We start from the raw sequence: 17,826 nt of genomic DNA on the forward strand, positions 1-17,826 counted from the left end.
GGCTTTAAGTTTAGCTGTGCTAAAATGATGAAGGGGTGGGAAAAACTCATGGACTTAGCTCTTCTCCCCACCTGGGCTGTTTCCCATTCTCATGCCACTCATGGCCTTTATATCAGAGCCCCCTTCTGTGGCTTCTGGCAAAACATTAATATCACTTTCTCAGTTGTCTGCTGATTGACTTGTATTTGGTTTACGTAAGACACACTGGAGGAAAAGAGGACCTTAGTATCTTATGAAACACATTTCTAAAGTAATTTATCTCCAAAATACATTTGATAAACAAAACAATATCATTTGCAAACTATTTTCCATGGATTCCCTAGAACAATAATTTCCAAATCAGTTAGAGACCACTTTATCACAATCATCTTAGGGCCTTATTAAAAATAAAGATTGGCCAACCCAAGCCAGGCTTGAACATTTGGTCACTTTGGAATGCTGTATTAATTTGATGTCCTCCATAATCATACTAGAAAATATATTTAGTATTTATTTAAAGAAAAGATAGAAATACATAGGGAAAAAAAAAGAGTGAAGATGGGTTCTGGGGAAAAAAGCATAACACACACACTGTCCTCTGCTGCCTTCAGTAATTCAGCTCTGGTCCCAAAGCTACAAGCCCCACTTGGTTTTTTCCAGGTCTGGAGGTTAACTGAACCCACTGCCTTAGAAGGTAGTTTGTGGCCATCACTTGCTCAAACATTATCTCTGGGTGTGCCATACTGCACTTCTAAAATTATACTATCCTTGAAAAAAAGAGCCCATAAGTACTTATTTATTTTTATATTTTCAGTGTCTTATATGTTCAGTGACTTTTTAAACTTCCTGTTTTGAGATAACTGTAGATTCAGATGCAGTTGTGAAAAATAATGCAGGGAGATCCTATATCTCCTTTGCTCATCCCTTACCATAACATTTTGTATCACTAAAGTACAATAGCACACCAGAAAGTTTACTTTGCTAATAATCCACCAACCTTATTCAGATCTCACTAGTTTTACATGCCTTCATTTGTATGTCTGAATGTTTATTTAGTTTTGTGCAACTTTTATCCATTGCAGTTATAGAGTAATTTCATCACAAGGATCCCCTGTGGTATCCTTTCATGGCCACATCTACTTCCCTTCCTCTGCCCTCTTTAACCCATGACAACTATTAATCTATTTTCCTTCTCTATAATTTTGTCATTTCAAGAATGCTATGTAAATGGAATCATACAGTATGTAAACTTTGAGATTGGCTTTTTTTCACTCAGCATAATTCCCTTGAGATACTTCCAAGTTACATGTATCAATAGATCATTTCTGTTTTATTGCAGAGTAGTATTCCATGGTACTGACGTACCACAGTTGAATCATTCACCTATTGAAGGGCATGTGGTTTTTTCCTGGTTTCAGTTATTATGAATAAAGCTGCTATGAACATTTGGATACATATTTTATGTGAACAGATGTTGTCATATCTCTGAGATAAATGCCCAGCAGTACAACTACTGGGTTGTATGGTAAGTACATGATTAAAAACTGCCGCACTCATTTCCAGAGTGGCTGTCTCCTTTTACATTTTCATCTGCAGTGTGTGAGTGACTCACTTCCTCTACATCACTATTTCTTTTTTAAGTTTCATCATTCTGATAGGTATATAATGATATATCATTGTGGTTTTAAATGGTGCTTTTCCTTAATGGCTAATGATGTTGAACACCATTTATATGCTTATTTCCCATTTGTATATCTTCTTCATTGAAATTTCTTTTTTTTTTTAGAATCTTTTTTTTTAAAGATTTTATTTATTTATTTGACACAGAGAGAGAGAGAGAGGAATCACAAGTAGGCAGAGTGGCAGGGAGCAGCAGAGGGAGAAGCAGGCTCCCCGCTGAGCAAGGAGCCTGATGTGGGACTCGATCCCAGGACCCTGAGATCATGACCTGAGCTGAAGGCAGACGCTTAACGACTGAGCCACCCAGGTGCCCCCATTGAAATTTCTGCTCATGTCTTTTGTCATTTGTCATATTGGATTGTTTTAGAGTTTTGGGAATTCTCTATAGATTCTATATATAAATCTTTTGTTGAACGTGTGGTTTGCAAATATTTCCTTCCAGTTTGTAGGTTGTCTTTTCATCATCTTTGCAGAGACTCACAAAGTAAAAGTTTTTAATTTTGATGAGGTCTAGTTTATCACTTTTTCATCTTATACATTATGCTTTTGGTGTCAAGTCTACAAACTCTTACCTTATTCCTAGCTGCTGAACATTTTCACCTTTATTAATTTTCCTAAAAGTTCCATAGTTTTACATTTTACATTTAAGTCCATGATTCATTCACTTGGAGTTGATTTTTATAATGTTTGAGGTTTAGGTCAAGGCTCTTTTTTTTGCCTATGAATGCTCAATTGTTCCAACATCATTTATTGGAAAGACTATCTTTTCTCCATTGAATTACTTTTGCATCTTTGTTAAAAATCATTTGAGCATATCTGTATGAGTTATTTTCTGTGTCCAGTGCTTATGCACCATGGTTCATCAAGCCAATCTTTATTCTAACTTTGCTAAACTTATCCCAGCACTATTTTTTTTTTTTTTTTTTAAATTTTTTTTTTTTTATTCTTATGTTAATCCCCATACATTACATCATTAGTTTTAGATGAAGTGTTCCATGATTCATTGTTTGTGCATAACACCCAGTGCTCCATGCAGAACGTGCCCTCCTCAGTACCCACCACCAGGCTAACCCATCCTCCCACCCCCCTCCCCTCTAGAACCCTCAGTTTGTTTTTCAGAGTCCATCGTCTCTCATGGTTCGTCTACCCCTCCGATTTCCCCCGCTTCATTCTTCCCCTCCCGCTACCTTCTTCTTCTTCTTTTTTTTTTTTTTCTTAACATATATTGCGTTATTTGTTTCAGAGGTACAGATCTGAGATTCAACAGTCTTGCAAAATTCACAGCGCTTACCAGAGCACATACCCTCCCCAGTGTCTATCACCCAGTCACCCCATCCTTCCCACCCCACCCCCCACTCCAGCAACCCTCAGTTTGTTTCCTGAGATTAAGAATTCCTCATATCAGTGAGATCATATGATACTTGTCTTTCTCTGATTGACTTATTTCACTCAACATAATACCCTCCAGTTCCATCCACGTCGTTGCAAATGGCAAGATCTCGTTCCTTTTGATGGCTGCATAATATTCCATTGTATATATATACCAGATCTTCTTTATCCATTCATCTGTTGATGGACATCTTGGCTCTTTCCACAGTTTGGCTATTGTGGACATTGCTGCTATAAACATCGGGGTGCACGTACCCCTTCGGATCCCTACTTTTGTATCTTTGGGGTAAATACCCAGTAGTGCAATTGCTGGATCATATGGTAGCTCTATTTTCAACTTTTTGAGGAACCTCCATACAGTTTTCCAGAGTGGCTGCACCAGCTTGCATTCCCACCAACAGTGTAGGAGGGTTCCCCTTTCTCCGCATCCCCGCCAACATCTGTCATTTCCTGACTTGTTAATTTTAGCCATTCTGACTGGTGTGAGGTGGTATCTCATTGAGGTTTTGATTTGGATTTCCCTGATGCCGAGCGATACTGAGCACTTTTTCATGTGTCTGTTGGCCATTTGGATGTCTTCTTTGGAAAAATGTCTTTTCATGTCTTCTGCCCATTTCTTGATTGGATTCTTTGTTCTTTGGGTGTTGAGTTTGATGAGTTCTTTATAGATTTTGGATACTAGCCCTTTATCTGATATGTCATTTGCAAATATCTTCTCCCATTCTGTTGGTTGTCTTTTGGTTTTGTTGACTGTTTCTTTTGCTGTGCAAAAGCTTTTTATCTTGATGAAGTCCCAATAGTTCATTTTTGCCCTTGCCTCCCTTGCCTTTGGCGATGTTTCTAGGAAGAAGTTGCTTCGGTTGAGGTCAAAGAGGTTGCTGCCTGTGTTCTCCTTTAGGATTTTGATGGACTCCTGTCTCACATTGAGGTCTTTCAACCATTTGGAGTCTATTTTTGTGTGTGGTGTAAGGAAATGGTCCAGTTTCATTCTTCTGCATGTGGCTATCCAATTTTCCCAACACCATTTGTTGAAGAGACTGTCTTTTTTCCATTGGACATTCTTTCCTGCTTTGTCAAAGATGAGTTGACCATAGAGTTGAGGGTCCATTTCTGGGCTCTCTATTCTGTTCCATTGATCTATGTGTCTGTTTTTGTGCCAGTACCATGCTGTCTTGATGATGACAGCTTTGTAATAGAGCTGGAAGTCCGGAATTGTGATGCCGCCGGCTTTGCTTTTCTTTTTCAACATTCCTCTGGCTATGCGGGGTCTTTTCTGGTTCCATACAAATTTTAGGATTATTTGTTCCATTTCTTTGAAAAAAGTGGATGGTATTTTGATGGGGATTGCATTGAATGTGTAGATTGCTCTAGGTAGCATTGACATCTTCACAATATTTGTTCTTCCAATCCATGAGCATGGAATGTTTTTCCATTTCTTTGTGTCTTCCTCAATTTCTTTCATGAGTATTTTATAGTTTTCTGAGTACAGATCCTTTGTCTCTTTGGTTAGATTTATTCCTAGGTATCTTATGGTTTTGGGTGCAATTGTAAATGGGATCGACTCCTTAATTTCTCTTTCTTCTGTCTTGTTGTTGGTGTATAGGAATGCCACTGACTTCTGTGCATTGATTTTATATCCTGCCACTTGACTGAATTCCTGTATGAGTTCTAGCAGTTTTGGGGTGGAGTCTTTTGGGTTTTCCACATAAAGTATCATATCATCTGCAAAGAGTGAGAGTTTGACTTCTTCCTTGCCAATTTGGATGCCTTTGATTTCTTTTTGTTGTCTGATTGCTGTGGCTAGGACTTCCAATACTATGTTGAATAGCAGTGGTGATAGTGGACATCCCTGCCGCGTTCCTGACCTTAGGGGGAAAGCTCTCAGTTTTTCCCCATTGAGAATGATATTCGCTGTAGGTTTTTCATAGATGGCTTTTATGATATTGAGGTATGTACCCTCTATGCCTATACTCTGAAGAGTTTTGATCAAGAAAGGATGCTGTACTTTGTCAAATGCTTTTTCTGCATCTATTGAGAGGATCATATGATTCTTGTTCTTTCTTTTGTTAATGTATTGTATCACATTGATTGATTTGCGGATGTTGAACCAACCTTGCAGCCCAGGGATAAATCCCACTTGGTCATGGTGAATAATCCTTTTAATGTACTGTTGGATCCTATTGGCTAGTATTTTGGTGAGAATTTTTGCATCCATGTTCATCAGGGATATTGGTCTGTAATTCTCCTTTTTGATGGGGTCTTTGTCTGGTTTTGGGATCAAGGTAATGCTGGCCTCATAAAATGAGTTGGGAAGTTTTCCTTCCATTTCTATTTTTTGGAACAGTTTCAGAAGAATAGGTATTAATTCTTCTTGAAATGTTTGGTAGAATTCCCCTGGGAAGCCATCTGGCCCTGGGCTTTTGTTTTTTGGGAGATTTTTGATGACTGCTTCAATTTCCTTAGTGGTTATAGGTCTGTTCAGGTTTTCTATTTCATCCTGGTTCAGTTTTGGTAGTTGGTACATCTCTAGAAATGCATCCATTTCTTCCAGGTTATTTAATTTGCTGGCATAGAGTTGCTCATAATATGTTCTTATAATTGTTTGTATTTCTTTGGTGTTGGTTGTGATCTCTCCTCTTTCATTCATGATTTTGTTGATGTGGGTCATTTCTCTTCTCTTTTTGATAAGTCTGGCCAGGGGTTTATCAATCTTGTTAATTCTTTCAAAGAACCAGCTCCTAGTTTCATTGATCTGTTCTACTGTTCTTTTAGTTTCTATTTCATTGATTTCTGCTCTGATCTTGATTATTTCTCTTCTCCTGCTGGGTTTAGGCTTTATTTGCTGTTCTTTCTCCAGCTCCTTTAGGTGTAGGGTTAGGTTGTGTACTTGAGACCTTTCTTGCTTCTTGAGAAAGGCTTGTATTGCTATATACTTTCCTCTTAGGACTGCCTTTGCTGCATCCCAAAGATTTTGAATAGTTGTGTTTTCATTTTCATTGGTTTCCATGTATTTTTTTAATTCTTCTTTAATTTCCTGGTTGACCCATTCGTTCTTTAGTAGGATGCTCTTTAGCCTCCATGTATTTGAGTTCTTTCTGACTTTTGTCTTGTGATTGAGCTCTAGTTTCAAAGCATTGTGGTCTGAAAATAGGCAGGGAATGATTCCAATCTTTTGGTACCTGTTGAGACCTGATTTATGACCTAGGATGTGATCTATTCTGGAGAATGTTCCATGGGCACTAGAGAAGAATGTGTATTCCGTTGCTTTGGGGTGGAATGTTCTGAATATGTCTGTAAAGTCCATTTGGTCCAGTGTGTCATTTAAAGTCTTTATTTCCTTGTTGATCCTTTGCTTAGATGATCTGTCCATTTCAGTGAGGGGGGTGTTAAAGTCCCCCACTATTATTGTATTGTTGTCGATGTGTTTCTTTGCTTTTGTTATTAATTGGCTTATATAATTGGCTGCTCCCATGTTAGGGGCATAGATATTTACAATTGTTAGATCTTCTTGTTGGATAGATCCTTTAAGTATGATATAGTGTCCTTTCTCATCTCTTATTACAGTCTTTGGTTTAAAATCTAATTTGTCTGATATAAGGATTGCCACCCCAGCTTTCTTTTGGTGTCCATTAGCATGGTAAATGGTTTTCCACCCCCTCACTTTCAATCTGGGGCTGTCTTTGGGTCGAAAATGAGTCTCTTGCAGACAGCATATCGATGGGTCTTGTTTTTTAATCCAGTCTGATAGCCTGTGTCTTTTGATTGGGGCATTGAGCCCATTTACATTCAGGGTAACTATTGAAAGATAGGAATTTAGTGCCATTGTATTGCCTGTAAGGTGACTGTTACCGTATATTGTCTGTGTTCCTTTCTGGTCTATGTTGCTTTTGGGGTCTCTCTTTGCTTAGAGGACTCCTTTCAAGATTTCCTGTAGGGCTGGTTTTGTGTTTGCAAATTCCTTTAGTTTTTGTTTGTCCTGGAAGCTTTTTATCTCTCCTTCAATTTTCAATGACAGCCTAGCTGGATATAGTATTCTTGGCTGCATATTTTTCTCGTTTAGTGCTCTGAATATATCCTGCCAGTCCTTTCTGGCCTGCCAGGTCTCTGTGGATAGGTCTGTTGCCAATCTAATGTTTCTACCCTTGTAGGTTACATATCTCTTGTCCCGAGCTGCTTTCAGGATTTTCTCTTTGTCTATGAGACTCGTAAGTTTTACTATTAGATGTCGGGGTGTTGACCTATTTTTATTGATTTTGAGGGGGGTTCTCTGTGCTTCCTGGATTTTCATGCCTGTTTCCTTCCCCAAATTAGGGAAGTTCTCTGCTATAATTTGCTCCATTATACCTTCTGCCCCTCTCTCTCTTTCTTCTTCTTCTGGGATCCCAATTATTCTAATGTTGTTTCGTCTTATGGTATCGCTTATCTCTCGAATTCTGCCCTCGTGATCCAGTAGTTGTTTATCTCTCTTTTTCTCAGCTTCTTTATTTTCCATCATTTCATCTTCTATATTACTGATTCTCTCTTCTGCCTCATTTATTCTAGCAGTTAGCGCCCCCATTTTTGATTGCACCTCATTAATAGCCTTTTTGATTTCTACTTGGTTGGATTTTAGTTCTTTTACTTCTCCAGAAAGGGTTTCTCTAATAACTTCCATATTTTTTTCAAGCCCAGCTAGTATCTTTAAAGTGATGATTCTGAACTCTAGATCTGACATCGTACTAATGTCCGTATTGAGTAGGTCCCTGGCAGTCGGTACTACCTCTTGTTCTTTTTGTTGAGGTGATTTTTTCCGTCTTGTCATTTTGTGCAGAGGAGAATAGATTAATGAGAGAACAAAATGCTAGCAGAGTAACAACGTCCCCAGAAAATATACTCTAAACAAATCAGAAAAAACCTGAAGCAGTGGGAAAAGAAAGGGAAAGAGAGAAAAAAGAAAAAGAAAAAAAAGAAAAAGATAAAGATAAAAACAGAAACAAACAAAACAAAACAGCAACAAAAAAACCAGAATGTGATCAAATATGATCAGTGCCACACACTAGATTTGGGGTGTATTTTGGTCTTTTAGAAGAAAGTCCCTACCAAAATTTTAAAGAAAGAAAAACTTATATATGTACAAAAATAAGGGTTGATATGATGAAGGGATGGAATATGACTGTAAAGATGGAAATTATAAAAAATTTTATAAAAGGAATTGATAAGAAGTTGTTTGAAAAAAAGAAAGAAGAGGATTTAAAAAAAGAAAAAAAAAAGGGAGAGGATGTGATCAGGCAGGGGAACAGAAAACACCATATACTAGAGATTTAGGGTATATTTTGATCTGTTAGAAGAAACTATCTCAAAATTTTAAAGAGAGAACAACTTATATATATAAGCCAAAAATATGGGTAACTACTATGAAGGGATAGAATATGACTCTAAAAATGAAAAATAAAAATGTTTTTTTTTTAAAAAAAAAAAAGGGATTGATAAGATGTTGGTTGAAAAAGGGAAAAAGAAAAATTCAAAAAGAATAAAAAAAGAAAAAAAGACAGTTAAAAAAAAATTAACTTTGAAAGACTACAGAATCATGGTAAAAAAGCCATGAATTCTATGTGCAGTAGACCCCTAGAGCTGGAGTTCTGCCGTTCTCATTGATCGGTAAACTTGGTCTTGGCTGGCTGTTCTCGCTGATCTTCTGGGGAGGGGCCTGTTGCCGTGGTTTCCAAATGTCTTTGCCGGAGGCAGAATTGCCCCGCCCTTGCCCCCTCCCGGCTAAGTAATCTGCTCAGGTTTGCTCTCCGGGGCTTTTGTTCCCTGCGAGCTTTCCGTACAGCTTTGGAGGCGGAGAGTGAAAATGGCGGCCTCCCAATCTCCGCCGCGGAGGAGCCGAGAACTCGGGGCCCCGCTTCTCAGTGAGCCCCCAGAGAAAAGCCGTCAGTCACTCCCGTCTCCCCGGTCTCCAGCCGCACTCCGTGCTCACCCAGCCTGTGACGGCGCGTTTCTATCTCTGGCACCCGACCCCGGGTGGAGTCTCCAAACCCAGCAGATCCCTGCGGTGCACTCCTGCACGGCTCCTCCCGGGGGAGGAAGGTGAGTCTCCCCGGATCTGCCGCTTGTTGGGTCCCTGCTGGAGGAGCAGGGGCCCGACTGTGCCGCGGATCACGGTTTATGGCAACCCCGAGCTGGGCTGCGCCTCTGCAGCCGGCTTCCCTGCTCCGATACCTGGGAGCTCTGCCACACTCAGGCACCCCCGGTCTTTCTGTGACCCCGAGGGTCCTGAGACCACACTGTCCCGGAGGGTTCCACCCCCCGCTTAGCCACCAGGGTGACGTTCCTCGGCGGAGCAGACTTTTAAAAGTTCCGATTTTGTGCTCCGTGGCTCTATCACTTGCCAGAAGCCGCCGACGGAGGCCCCTCCCCCGCCGTCTATCCTCCCGAATATCGCCTCGGATTCACTTCTCCGCACGTCCTACCTTCCAGAAAGTGGTCGCTTTTCTGATGAGAGAGTTGTTGCTCTTCTTTTCTTCGATCTCCTGTTGAGTTTGTAGGTGTTCAGAATGGCTTGATCCCTATCCAGCTGAATTCCTGAGACCAGACGAAATCCAGGTCTCCTACTCCTCCGCCATCTTGCTCCGCCCCCTCCTATCCCAGCACTATTAATTCAAAATCTTCCAAGAGAGAGCCTAGAATTGTGTGTCTTTAATCATAGTAGTAAATCTGATGTATAGCCATATTTGGGAACCCTGCTCAGAGGTTACACAAGGATTTTTCATGAATCTTTGCTGAGGTTGGTGGTGAGGAAGTAGAGGATGACTTTGTGACTCTCTCATTTATTAAATTAATTAAGAAATATTTAACATTTAGGGAAAGTTATGAAAAACAAGAAATGGCCACTTATGTTCTCATCACTTGGCTTAATAAATGAAACATTACCTATAAAGATGTAGCTTCTTGTCGGTCCTCTCCCTCCTCAATCACATCCTCCTCCCTTTCTGTCTCCAACCCCAGAGGTAACCACTCTCCTATATTTTATAATTATCATTTTTACACATTCTCTATATTTGACAATATAAAATACACACACATATGCATATACAACCATATATGTCTAATTTGTTATTTTACTAGAAGTCTGACATAAAAGCGACTACCAACTTGATCAGAGGGCAAATTATCATTCTCATCAGCCTTCAAACCCAGACCACAGCATATCCTGAAGTCTGGTTTAGCTCAGTTTGCTTAGATTTACCCACACGTTTACTAGTTTCTTTGTTCACTATGCTTTCTGACATCTCAGAATTTAATTCTGGGATTATTTTCCTCTCTTCCTGAATTTTATCCATCAGACATTCCTTTATACATAACATTTTCTTTTTCTTTTTTTTTTTTAAAGATTTTATTTATTTATGTGAGAGAGAGAAAATGAGAGAGAGCACATGAGAGTGGGGAGGGTCAGAGGGAGAAGCAGACTCCCCGCTGAGCAGGGAGCCTGATGCGGGACTCGATCCAGGGACTCCGGGATCATGACCTGAGCCGAAGGCAGTCACTTAACCAACTGAGCCACTCAGGCGCCCTATACATAACATTTTCTTGGGGGATAAACTCTGTTACTGTTTGTCCAAATATAACTTTATTTTTCCTCATTATGAATGATAATTTCTCTGGATATACACTTTTTGATAGACAGTTACTTTTTGTTTAGCATACTGAAAACTTTACTCCATGGCTGTAGTAGTATCTATAGCTGCATAACAAATTACCCCAAAACCCAGTGGCTTAAAACAACAATATACATTATCTCTCACAGTTGCTGTGGATTAAGAATTCTTGAGTGGCTTAGCTGGAGAGTTCTTGATCAGGATTTTGGCCAAGGCTACAGTTACCTGAAAGCTTGCCTGGAGGATCTGCTCTCTAGATGGCTTACTTGAATGACTGGGAAATTGATGCTGGTTTTCAGTAGGTCATCTTACACCTCATGTAGGCTTCTCTACAAAATTGCTGAAATGTCCTCATGACATGACAGCTGGCTTCCTCCAGATTGAGAATTCCAAGAACCAAGGGAGAAGAAATGATGTGGTTTATGACAGTGTTCAGCAATGTCACTTCTGTTGGCATATACAGCAACTCCCAGTGTAAAAGGGATTATTCAAGTGTTGGTATACCAGAAAGCAAAATGAGTGGGGGCCATTGTGAAGTCTGGCTCCTCCCATTACTTTGTGACTTTTTTTTTTTTTTTTTTACTTTGTGACTCTTTATTGCTAATGCTGAGCAGTCTGTGGTCAGTGTATTGCTATGCCTTTGCAAAAAATATTTTTCCCTCTTGCTGCTCTTATAATCTTCTATTGGTTATTAATGTTCTGCAAATTTATTTATTTTCATTAATTGTTCTTGTATTTCATTGTGATTCTTAAAACTGAGAAGCTATATTTGTCACTAATCTTCCTAAATTTGTAGTCATTATCTTTTTGAAAACTTTTCTCTCCTACTTTATCTAATATTCCTTCTGGTAATCTGATTTGACAAATATTGCTTTATCATTAGATCCTTAATATAATAATCTCATTCTTATAATTTGTCTTTGTCTTTCTGTGTTTATTTATTTGTGTTTGTTTCCTCATATACTACCTCTTAGGTCCCTAATCCTTTTCTTTTTCTTTTATTATGTTATGTTAATCACCATACATTACTTCATTAGTTTTTGATGTAGTGTTCCATGATTCATTGTTTGCATATAACACCCAGTGCTCCATTCAGTATGTGCCCTCTTTCATACCCATCACCAGGCTAACCCATTCCGCCACCCCCCTCCCCTCTAGAACCCTCAGTTTGTTTCTCAGAGTCCATAGTCTCTCATGGTTTGTCTCTCCCTCCGATTTCCCTCCTTCATTTTCTAATCTGTCTCTGATTGTTGTTTAATCTATTGATTTTTTATTTTCAATGATTGTGTTTATCATTTATAGGTATTATTCCTGTTTTTTCCTCCAAATTCTCATTTTTATAGTATCTTGTTTCCAACTCATTTTTACCATTTCCTCTTTTATTTATTTAAAGATTTGGGCAAGAATATTCTCATTCTTATTCCAATGATTAAAATATGTATAGTATTCTGAACTCAAACACTATTGTTATCAATCTAACTCCTGATTCTCTCTCATTATGGCTTGCTTGTCATTTTTTACATAATTTCATATTTGATTTATCTAAATTTGTTGGACTCCTGAAGGGGCTGGTTTGAAGGCTTGCTATTTAGAGAGGGTAGTTTTTTGCCTTCACCAGGGCTGTGAGGAAGAATGTATATTGGTTTATCCAAAAATTGTGGTGCTTTTAGTGAAAGAATTTTAGAACATTGAATTAACATATTGCCAGTAAAGTAAATAGTTTTGATTTCTTACAATCACTGCAACCTGAATTCTATGTGTAAGGCTTCCAGGACAATAGTGCTTGAATAAAAGTTACTTTTGCAAAAATAATCTCTATACTGTACAAAGACTAGCAGAAATATATCCAAAATGAAAGGATAGAAATAGCATAAAGGGCAGCTTTGGAAATCAAAGGTGAAAATTACATGGCCAATATGACTCCAGGGTTTGAAACTGTTTACATTACTGGAGGAACAGACAATATGTGCCACTTTTATGGTCTAATCCTTGAGCACCTGTGGACTCAATTAGCGGGTAAAAAAATTGGAGTGCTATAGATTTTTAAACATAAACATTTATGGCTGCTACAGAGACAATGACTTATAAATGATTATTGGACCATTTTTTGTAAACTGTTTTTAGTTGACAACATTTGCTATTCTTTTCCTTATTTCTCAATCCTATCATACATAAACAGATAAAAGGTGGAGGTGAGTTTTCTCTGGGTAAAAAGCTCCATGAAATCAGATCCGATGTTACATTTTCCTTTGTCTTATGTTTTTCCTATATTTAATTCCAGTTTTATATTTAGAAACACTCATACTTAACTAATTCACTGCCTCTATTCTAAACTCAATTTAAAATAATGATGAAAGGTATAAGCCTAAAATACATTTTTCTCTCTCATACAAATTACTTTTATCAAACTTTACACACATACCCACACTCACCAATACATGATTATTACTACACACACACACACATGCACACACACACGCACACACACACATGGATAGCAGCAATAATTTTCATTATGTATTCATTCCCTTCAAGGTAACATAGGCTAAAAGAAACCACATTATCTAAGTTATGTCTGAATATTTCTATTTTCATTTTATAGGGCATAACAGTTTATGCACTAAGCTAGTTCTATTGCCCCCCAAATTTCTCAGTGATCATCAGGAAATTACTTTCCTCTCTAATCTGTTCACTGTCCCACTCATTGCACTAATTTCAGAATCTGCAATTAGGTCACTAGAATTAGTGACTAGAATTATATCATCTCTAATACGGCAAGTTCTTAAAGATATCTAATGTCTAATATGTAACATATTTAATATGTTTTGAGTCAGATATATTCTTGAAAGGTTTAGTGAAAATTTAATTTTTCACATGCAATTCATAATTTAAATGAGCTATTAGAGCTCACTACATGGAACTTGTTAGGGTTTTTTTTTTTTTTTATTACTAGCATGAAGTGAATATCCCTTAGTTTTTCTTTTTAGAGAGTCTTGATCTAGATGAGGGAAGGAAAGAGAAGCAGGTTAAGTTTCTTGGCCTCTGGGCTGAAAATGGCCTTTTGGGCCATTGCTGGCTTTGGAAATCTGATGAAAATTATAAATCCTCTTCCCAGGGAAATGCCACACACACATGAAATTTTGCATATGATTTCAGAAAGTCCATGAACCTCTTGAAGCCTGTCCAAGGAACAGATTATGATTTCCTGGACTAGATGACAAAACATAATTAAGTGGACAAATGGACCAATAATAATATTACTTGAGGTATGCTATATTTTCTTATATACTACTCATCATTACTATAATAAATATAGAAAATTGTTTAATTTTATATCCCATGACTTAAGTATATAAAGCATATTTGAAGGTCTAATTTATATACATTTTTTGACACAAGCTATGCACATATATATTTGACTATTTTAATTGCAAATTTCTCTTGACATAAAAGGAATACCTTTTAGATTATTAGAAATGAAGTTTGGAGAGTGATTACAACTTGTAGGCTTTTAATAGGGCTAGGTAATACTTTTTATCTATGTGTATTTTTAATATCCCGCTATAGTGTAGGGACTTAAAATGTTATATCATATTTCTACTGAGTGCACTTGCCAGGTTCTATTGCTTTAAAGTACTTTTCCTGTAACTAAAAAGCTTAAAGAAAACACTTAATATTTCCATACAATACCTAAAATAGTTTTTTTATTGGTTTTACCTCTGTAAAAAAAATACACATTAGGATGATTGCTAATTACCTAAGTATATGTGGATAATACCATTGAGCTCTTTGACTGCATTTGTCTAAATTCCTCTTCCCTCTGAATATTGGGAATTTACCACATTGTAATTACATGAAAACACTGCTGTACGAGCATAGTAACATAACCCCTTTGTTGTTTGTTTTTGTTTTGCTTTGTTTTTAGAGAGGGAGAGAAAGTGGGAGAGGTGGAGGGGGGCAGGGTGGGAGACTCCACACCCAGCACAGAGCCCGACATGGGGGGCTCTATTTCACAACCCCGAGATCATGACCCTAGCCGAAATCAAGAGTCAGGTGCTTAACCAACTGAGCCACCCAGATGCCCCAAACATAATCCCTATTGTAACATAATGTGAATTTTTAAATATGCAAACAATTTCAATTAAATATATACATAGGCTATTGTTGAAAATGGCTTAACAGCTAGTAATCTAACTAGAAAAAACAATGAGCTAGTCCCCCTCTCTGATGACTCTTGAATATAATAGATGTCCCAGATCATAAAATACTTTTAATGAAAATACAGAACTTAAATGAACTTTCTTCAATTTAGCATAAGGGATATATGGAATGAATGTCTAAGTTCATTTGGATAAAGAAACTTCAGCTGAACTTCTATTACTCTATTGGAGAATATGTTCAGCTGGAATAAAGGGCTTTTCAGCATTTCCTCAGATGGAGAATTGAGGACTCCATATTACCACTGCTCTAGGGGCAACTGCAAGAGATATATGAGGTTGGGTGAAATTTATTAGATCCAAAGGGATATGAAGACAAACCACAGATATCATCTCATTTACTAATTATTTGTTTAATTGTACAAAAACTGACTGAAAAAGTGTGTAATAAATAATAGCCAATAAATATTTCTAGTAGATGAAATGTGAAAAAATAAAAATTTTAACATAAAAAAAGAATAAAATAAAAATTTTAACATGACACAGACTGATAAAGAGAGCTATGAAACTATGGGATAGAATTCTTCAGCTTACTTAAGGATTAATAAAAAATGCATATGTGAATTTCACAACCTAGTAGAGAAGATAACTCATATGCACAGATTGCTATAAAACACATTAAAGAAAGTATTGACTGCTAATAAAGTTTAGAAGAAAGGGACACATATTTGGGACATCGGGAAAGGACTCATGAATTTGGCAATGCTTGAGCCTAGCCTTGAAGGATGGCTTAAGATTTGGGCAACAAACAATGACTGTGGGACATGGAAGTAATGCTGTGATCCAAGGAACGGAAGTAGAAACCCTAGGATATTTCTGTGGACGGGTTGGACAGTGGAGTTGGTTACATGGAATGGTAAAAGATTAAAGCTAAAAAGGCTGAAGTTAATACAAGAAGGTTTTTGGTACTTAGCTAAAAGGAGTGGTCTTTGTTCTGTAGGCAGTGAGTGAAGAGCCAATGAATGAAGTTTTGAGCGGGCCTCACAGCTATACAGCAAAGGTCAGCATTAAGGGGGCTGTACTTTCAATAAGGGTGTATTGCCGCATATTCTCAATTATATATAAGAACAAAAGCACTAGCCTAAAAACCAGCAACAAATGGAGGGGCGCCAGGATGGCTAAGCCGTTAAGCATCTGCCTTCGGCTCAGGTCATGATCCCAGGGTCCTGGGATTGAGCCCCACATCGGGCTCCCTGCTCGGCGGGAAGCCCGCTTCTCCCTCTCCCACTCCCCCTGCTTCTGTTCCTGCTCTCGCTAACTCTCTCTCTGTCAAATAAATAAATAAAATCTTTAAAAATAAATAAATAAATAAATAAATAAATAAATAAATAAAAAATAAAAACCAGCAACAAATGGAAACATGATACATGTATAAATTAACTTTTTATTCTAAAATGATAGTGATAAATATGTAACACTTCAAGGTATAGCAAACAGCATCAGTATGTTTTTTCCATACAAAAAAATACAAAAGGAAACAACACTATACTCAACACATGAAAAGTATTACCAGAAACTGAGAATTTCTGGTAAATACTAAGTTTAAAAGCACAAACATTTAGTAGGAGGTATGTGGTATAAGTTTCTAGAAGATATGTAGTTAGTAAAACAAACAAAATCAGTGTTGTTTACTACTTGTCTGGCATAAATCATTCTTAGGCATGGATGAGGAGCTATTCTCAAGGACCAAGACTCTAAATATATAAGAATTCTTACCAGAGTTACCAGAAGATTATACAATAGTTATGCACGTCAAATACCTCTGGTTTTGTAAATTTAGAATGTTGAAATTCTTACCTCGAACAACAAGGTCAGCTGAAGCTGAAGAATTGTCCACGATTGTCTGAGCGGTACATGTGTATCTACCAGCATGCTTCAGCTGGGCATTTCGGATAAGCAGTTCCCCATTGGAATCCAGCTGTTAGCAAAAATAGCAGTCATTCACATCACTACAATCTTCACCAATTATATGGCATTTAGGATACAAGAGGTACATTTTTCCCCTAACAATATGAGCACCATTAAAAGGTATCTTTTTTAGATACGCTAATTACGTCCTTACTTAGGTTACTTCAAGTCTGTCTTCAGTATCTCAAGCAAAAAGTAAAGTGAGTGAATTAATTAAGATCCTTTTTAACCCAAATATCTTTAACATTCTATTATTCCTATTACCAGAGGGAGGGCCATACAGAGATAAACTAAGGGATGAAACTATTTCATTCATAGCTTTTAAAGATAAATGGCAAAGTCTAAAACACTTCATGCTAAATGTCAATGAAGATAAATGGTATATGGCTAGGAAGAATTTGGTTTTGCAAAGCCAATCTGATTAATTTCAAGATGTACTACAGTTAATTACACAAAGATACTAAAAGTGTAAGAAACTGTCAAAATGGACAATTCTAAAATTTTCTGTTTTGGTCGAAACACAAACTCCATGTAAACAAGGATATTTGATTTGTTCACTGCTCTATTCCCAGTGTTTGTTCAATATACATTTTTTGAAGAAGGCCTGAGGGACTCTTGCCTGTGAGAGATAAGGCACTATCTAAATGCAATTTCTAAAAATAGCTAGTATTTATTGAATGCCCACTCTGAACCAGGCTCTGGGCTATGCAAGTGTGTGTGTGTGTGTAATTTCATTCTCTTCTGACTACAGTCCTATAAGATAGGTCCTATTCTGTCCATTTTATTAAAGATAAAAGTGAGACTTAGAGTAGCCAAATAATTTAACTAAGGGTCACTGAGCTTGTTTGGTAGTGGGAGCATCCAAAGTCCATGCTCATTATCTCCAAACTATTCATCTAGAGAAAAATTTGGAAAACTCAATTATCTATCATCTCTCTCTCTCTCTATCTATCTATCTATCTATTTGAGAGAGAGTGAGAATGAGTAGGAGGGGAAAAGGAGAGGGAGAGAGAATC

General features: G+C 37.5%; 1 protein-coding gene across 1 annotated transcript in view; it reads right to left on the reverse strand.

Moving 5' to 3' along the window:
- The window catches only part of CNTN1 (contactin 1), a 143,436-nt gene that overhangs the window by 67,603 nt on the left and 58,007 nt on the right, over positions 1 to 17,826 (reverse strand). The window contains 1 exon segment of the mRNA XM_044915209.1: positions 16,700 to 16,820. Within this exon segment, the coding sequence (XP_044771144.1) occupies positions 16,700 to 16,820 (121 nt within the window).

The sequence above is a fragment of the Neomonachus schauinslandi genome, chromosome 5 (genome assembly GCF_002201575.2).
Source record: "Neomonachus schauinslandi chromosome 5, ASM220157v2, whole genome shotgun sequence".
NCBI classification, from domain to species: Eukaryota; Metazoa; Chordata; class Mammalia; order Carnivora; family Phocidae; genus Neomonachus; species Neomonachus schauinslandi.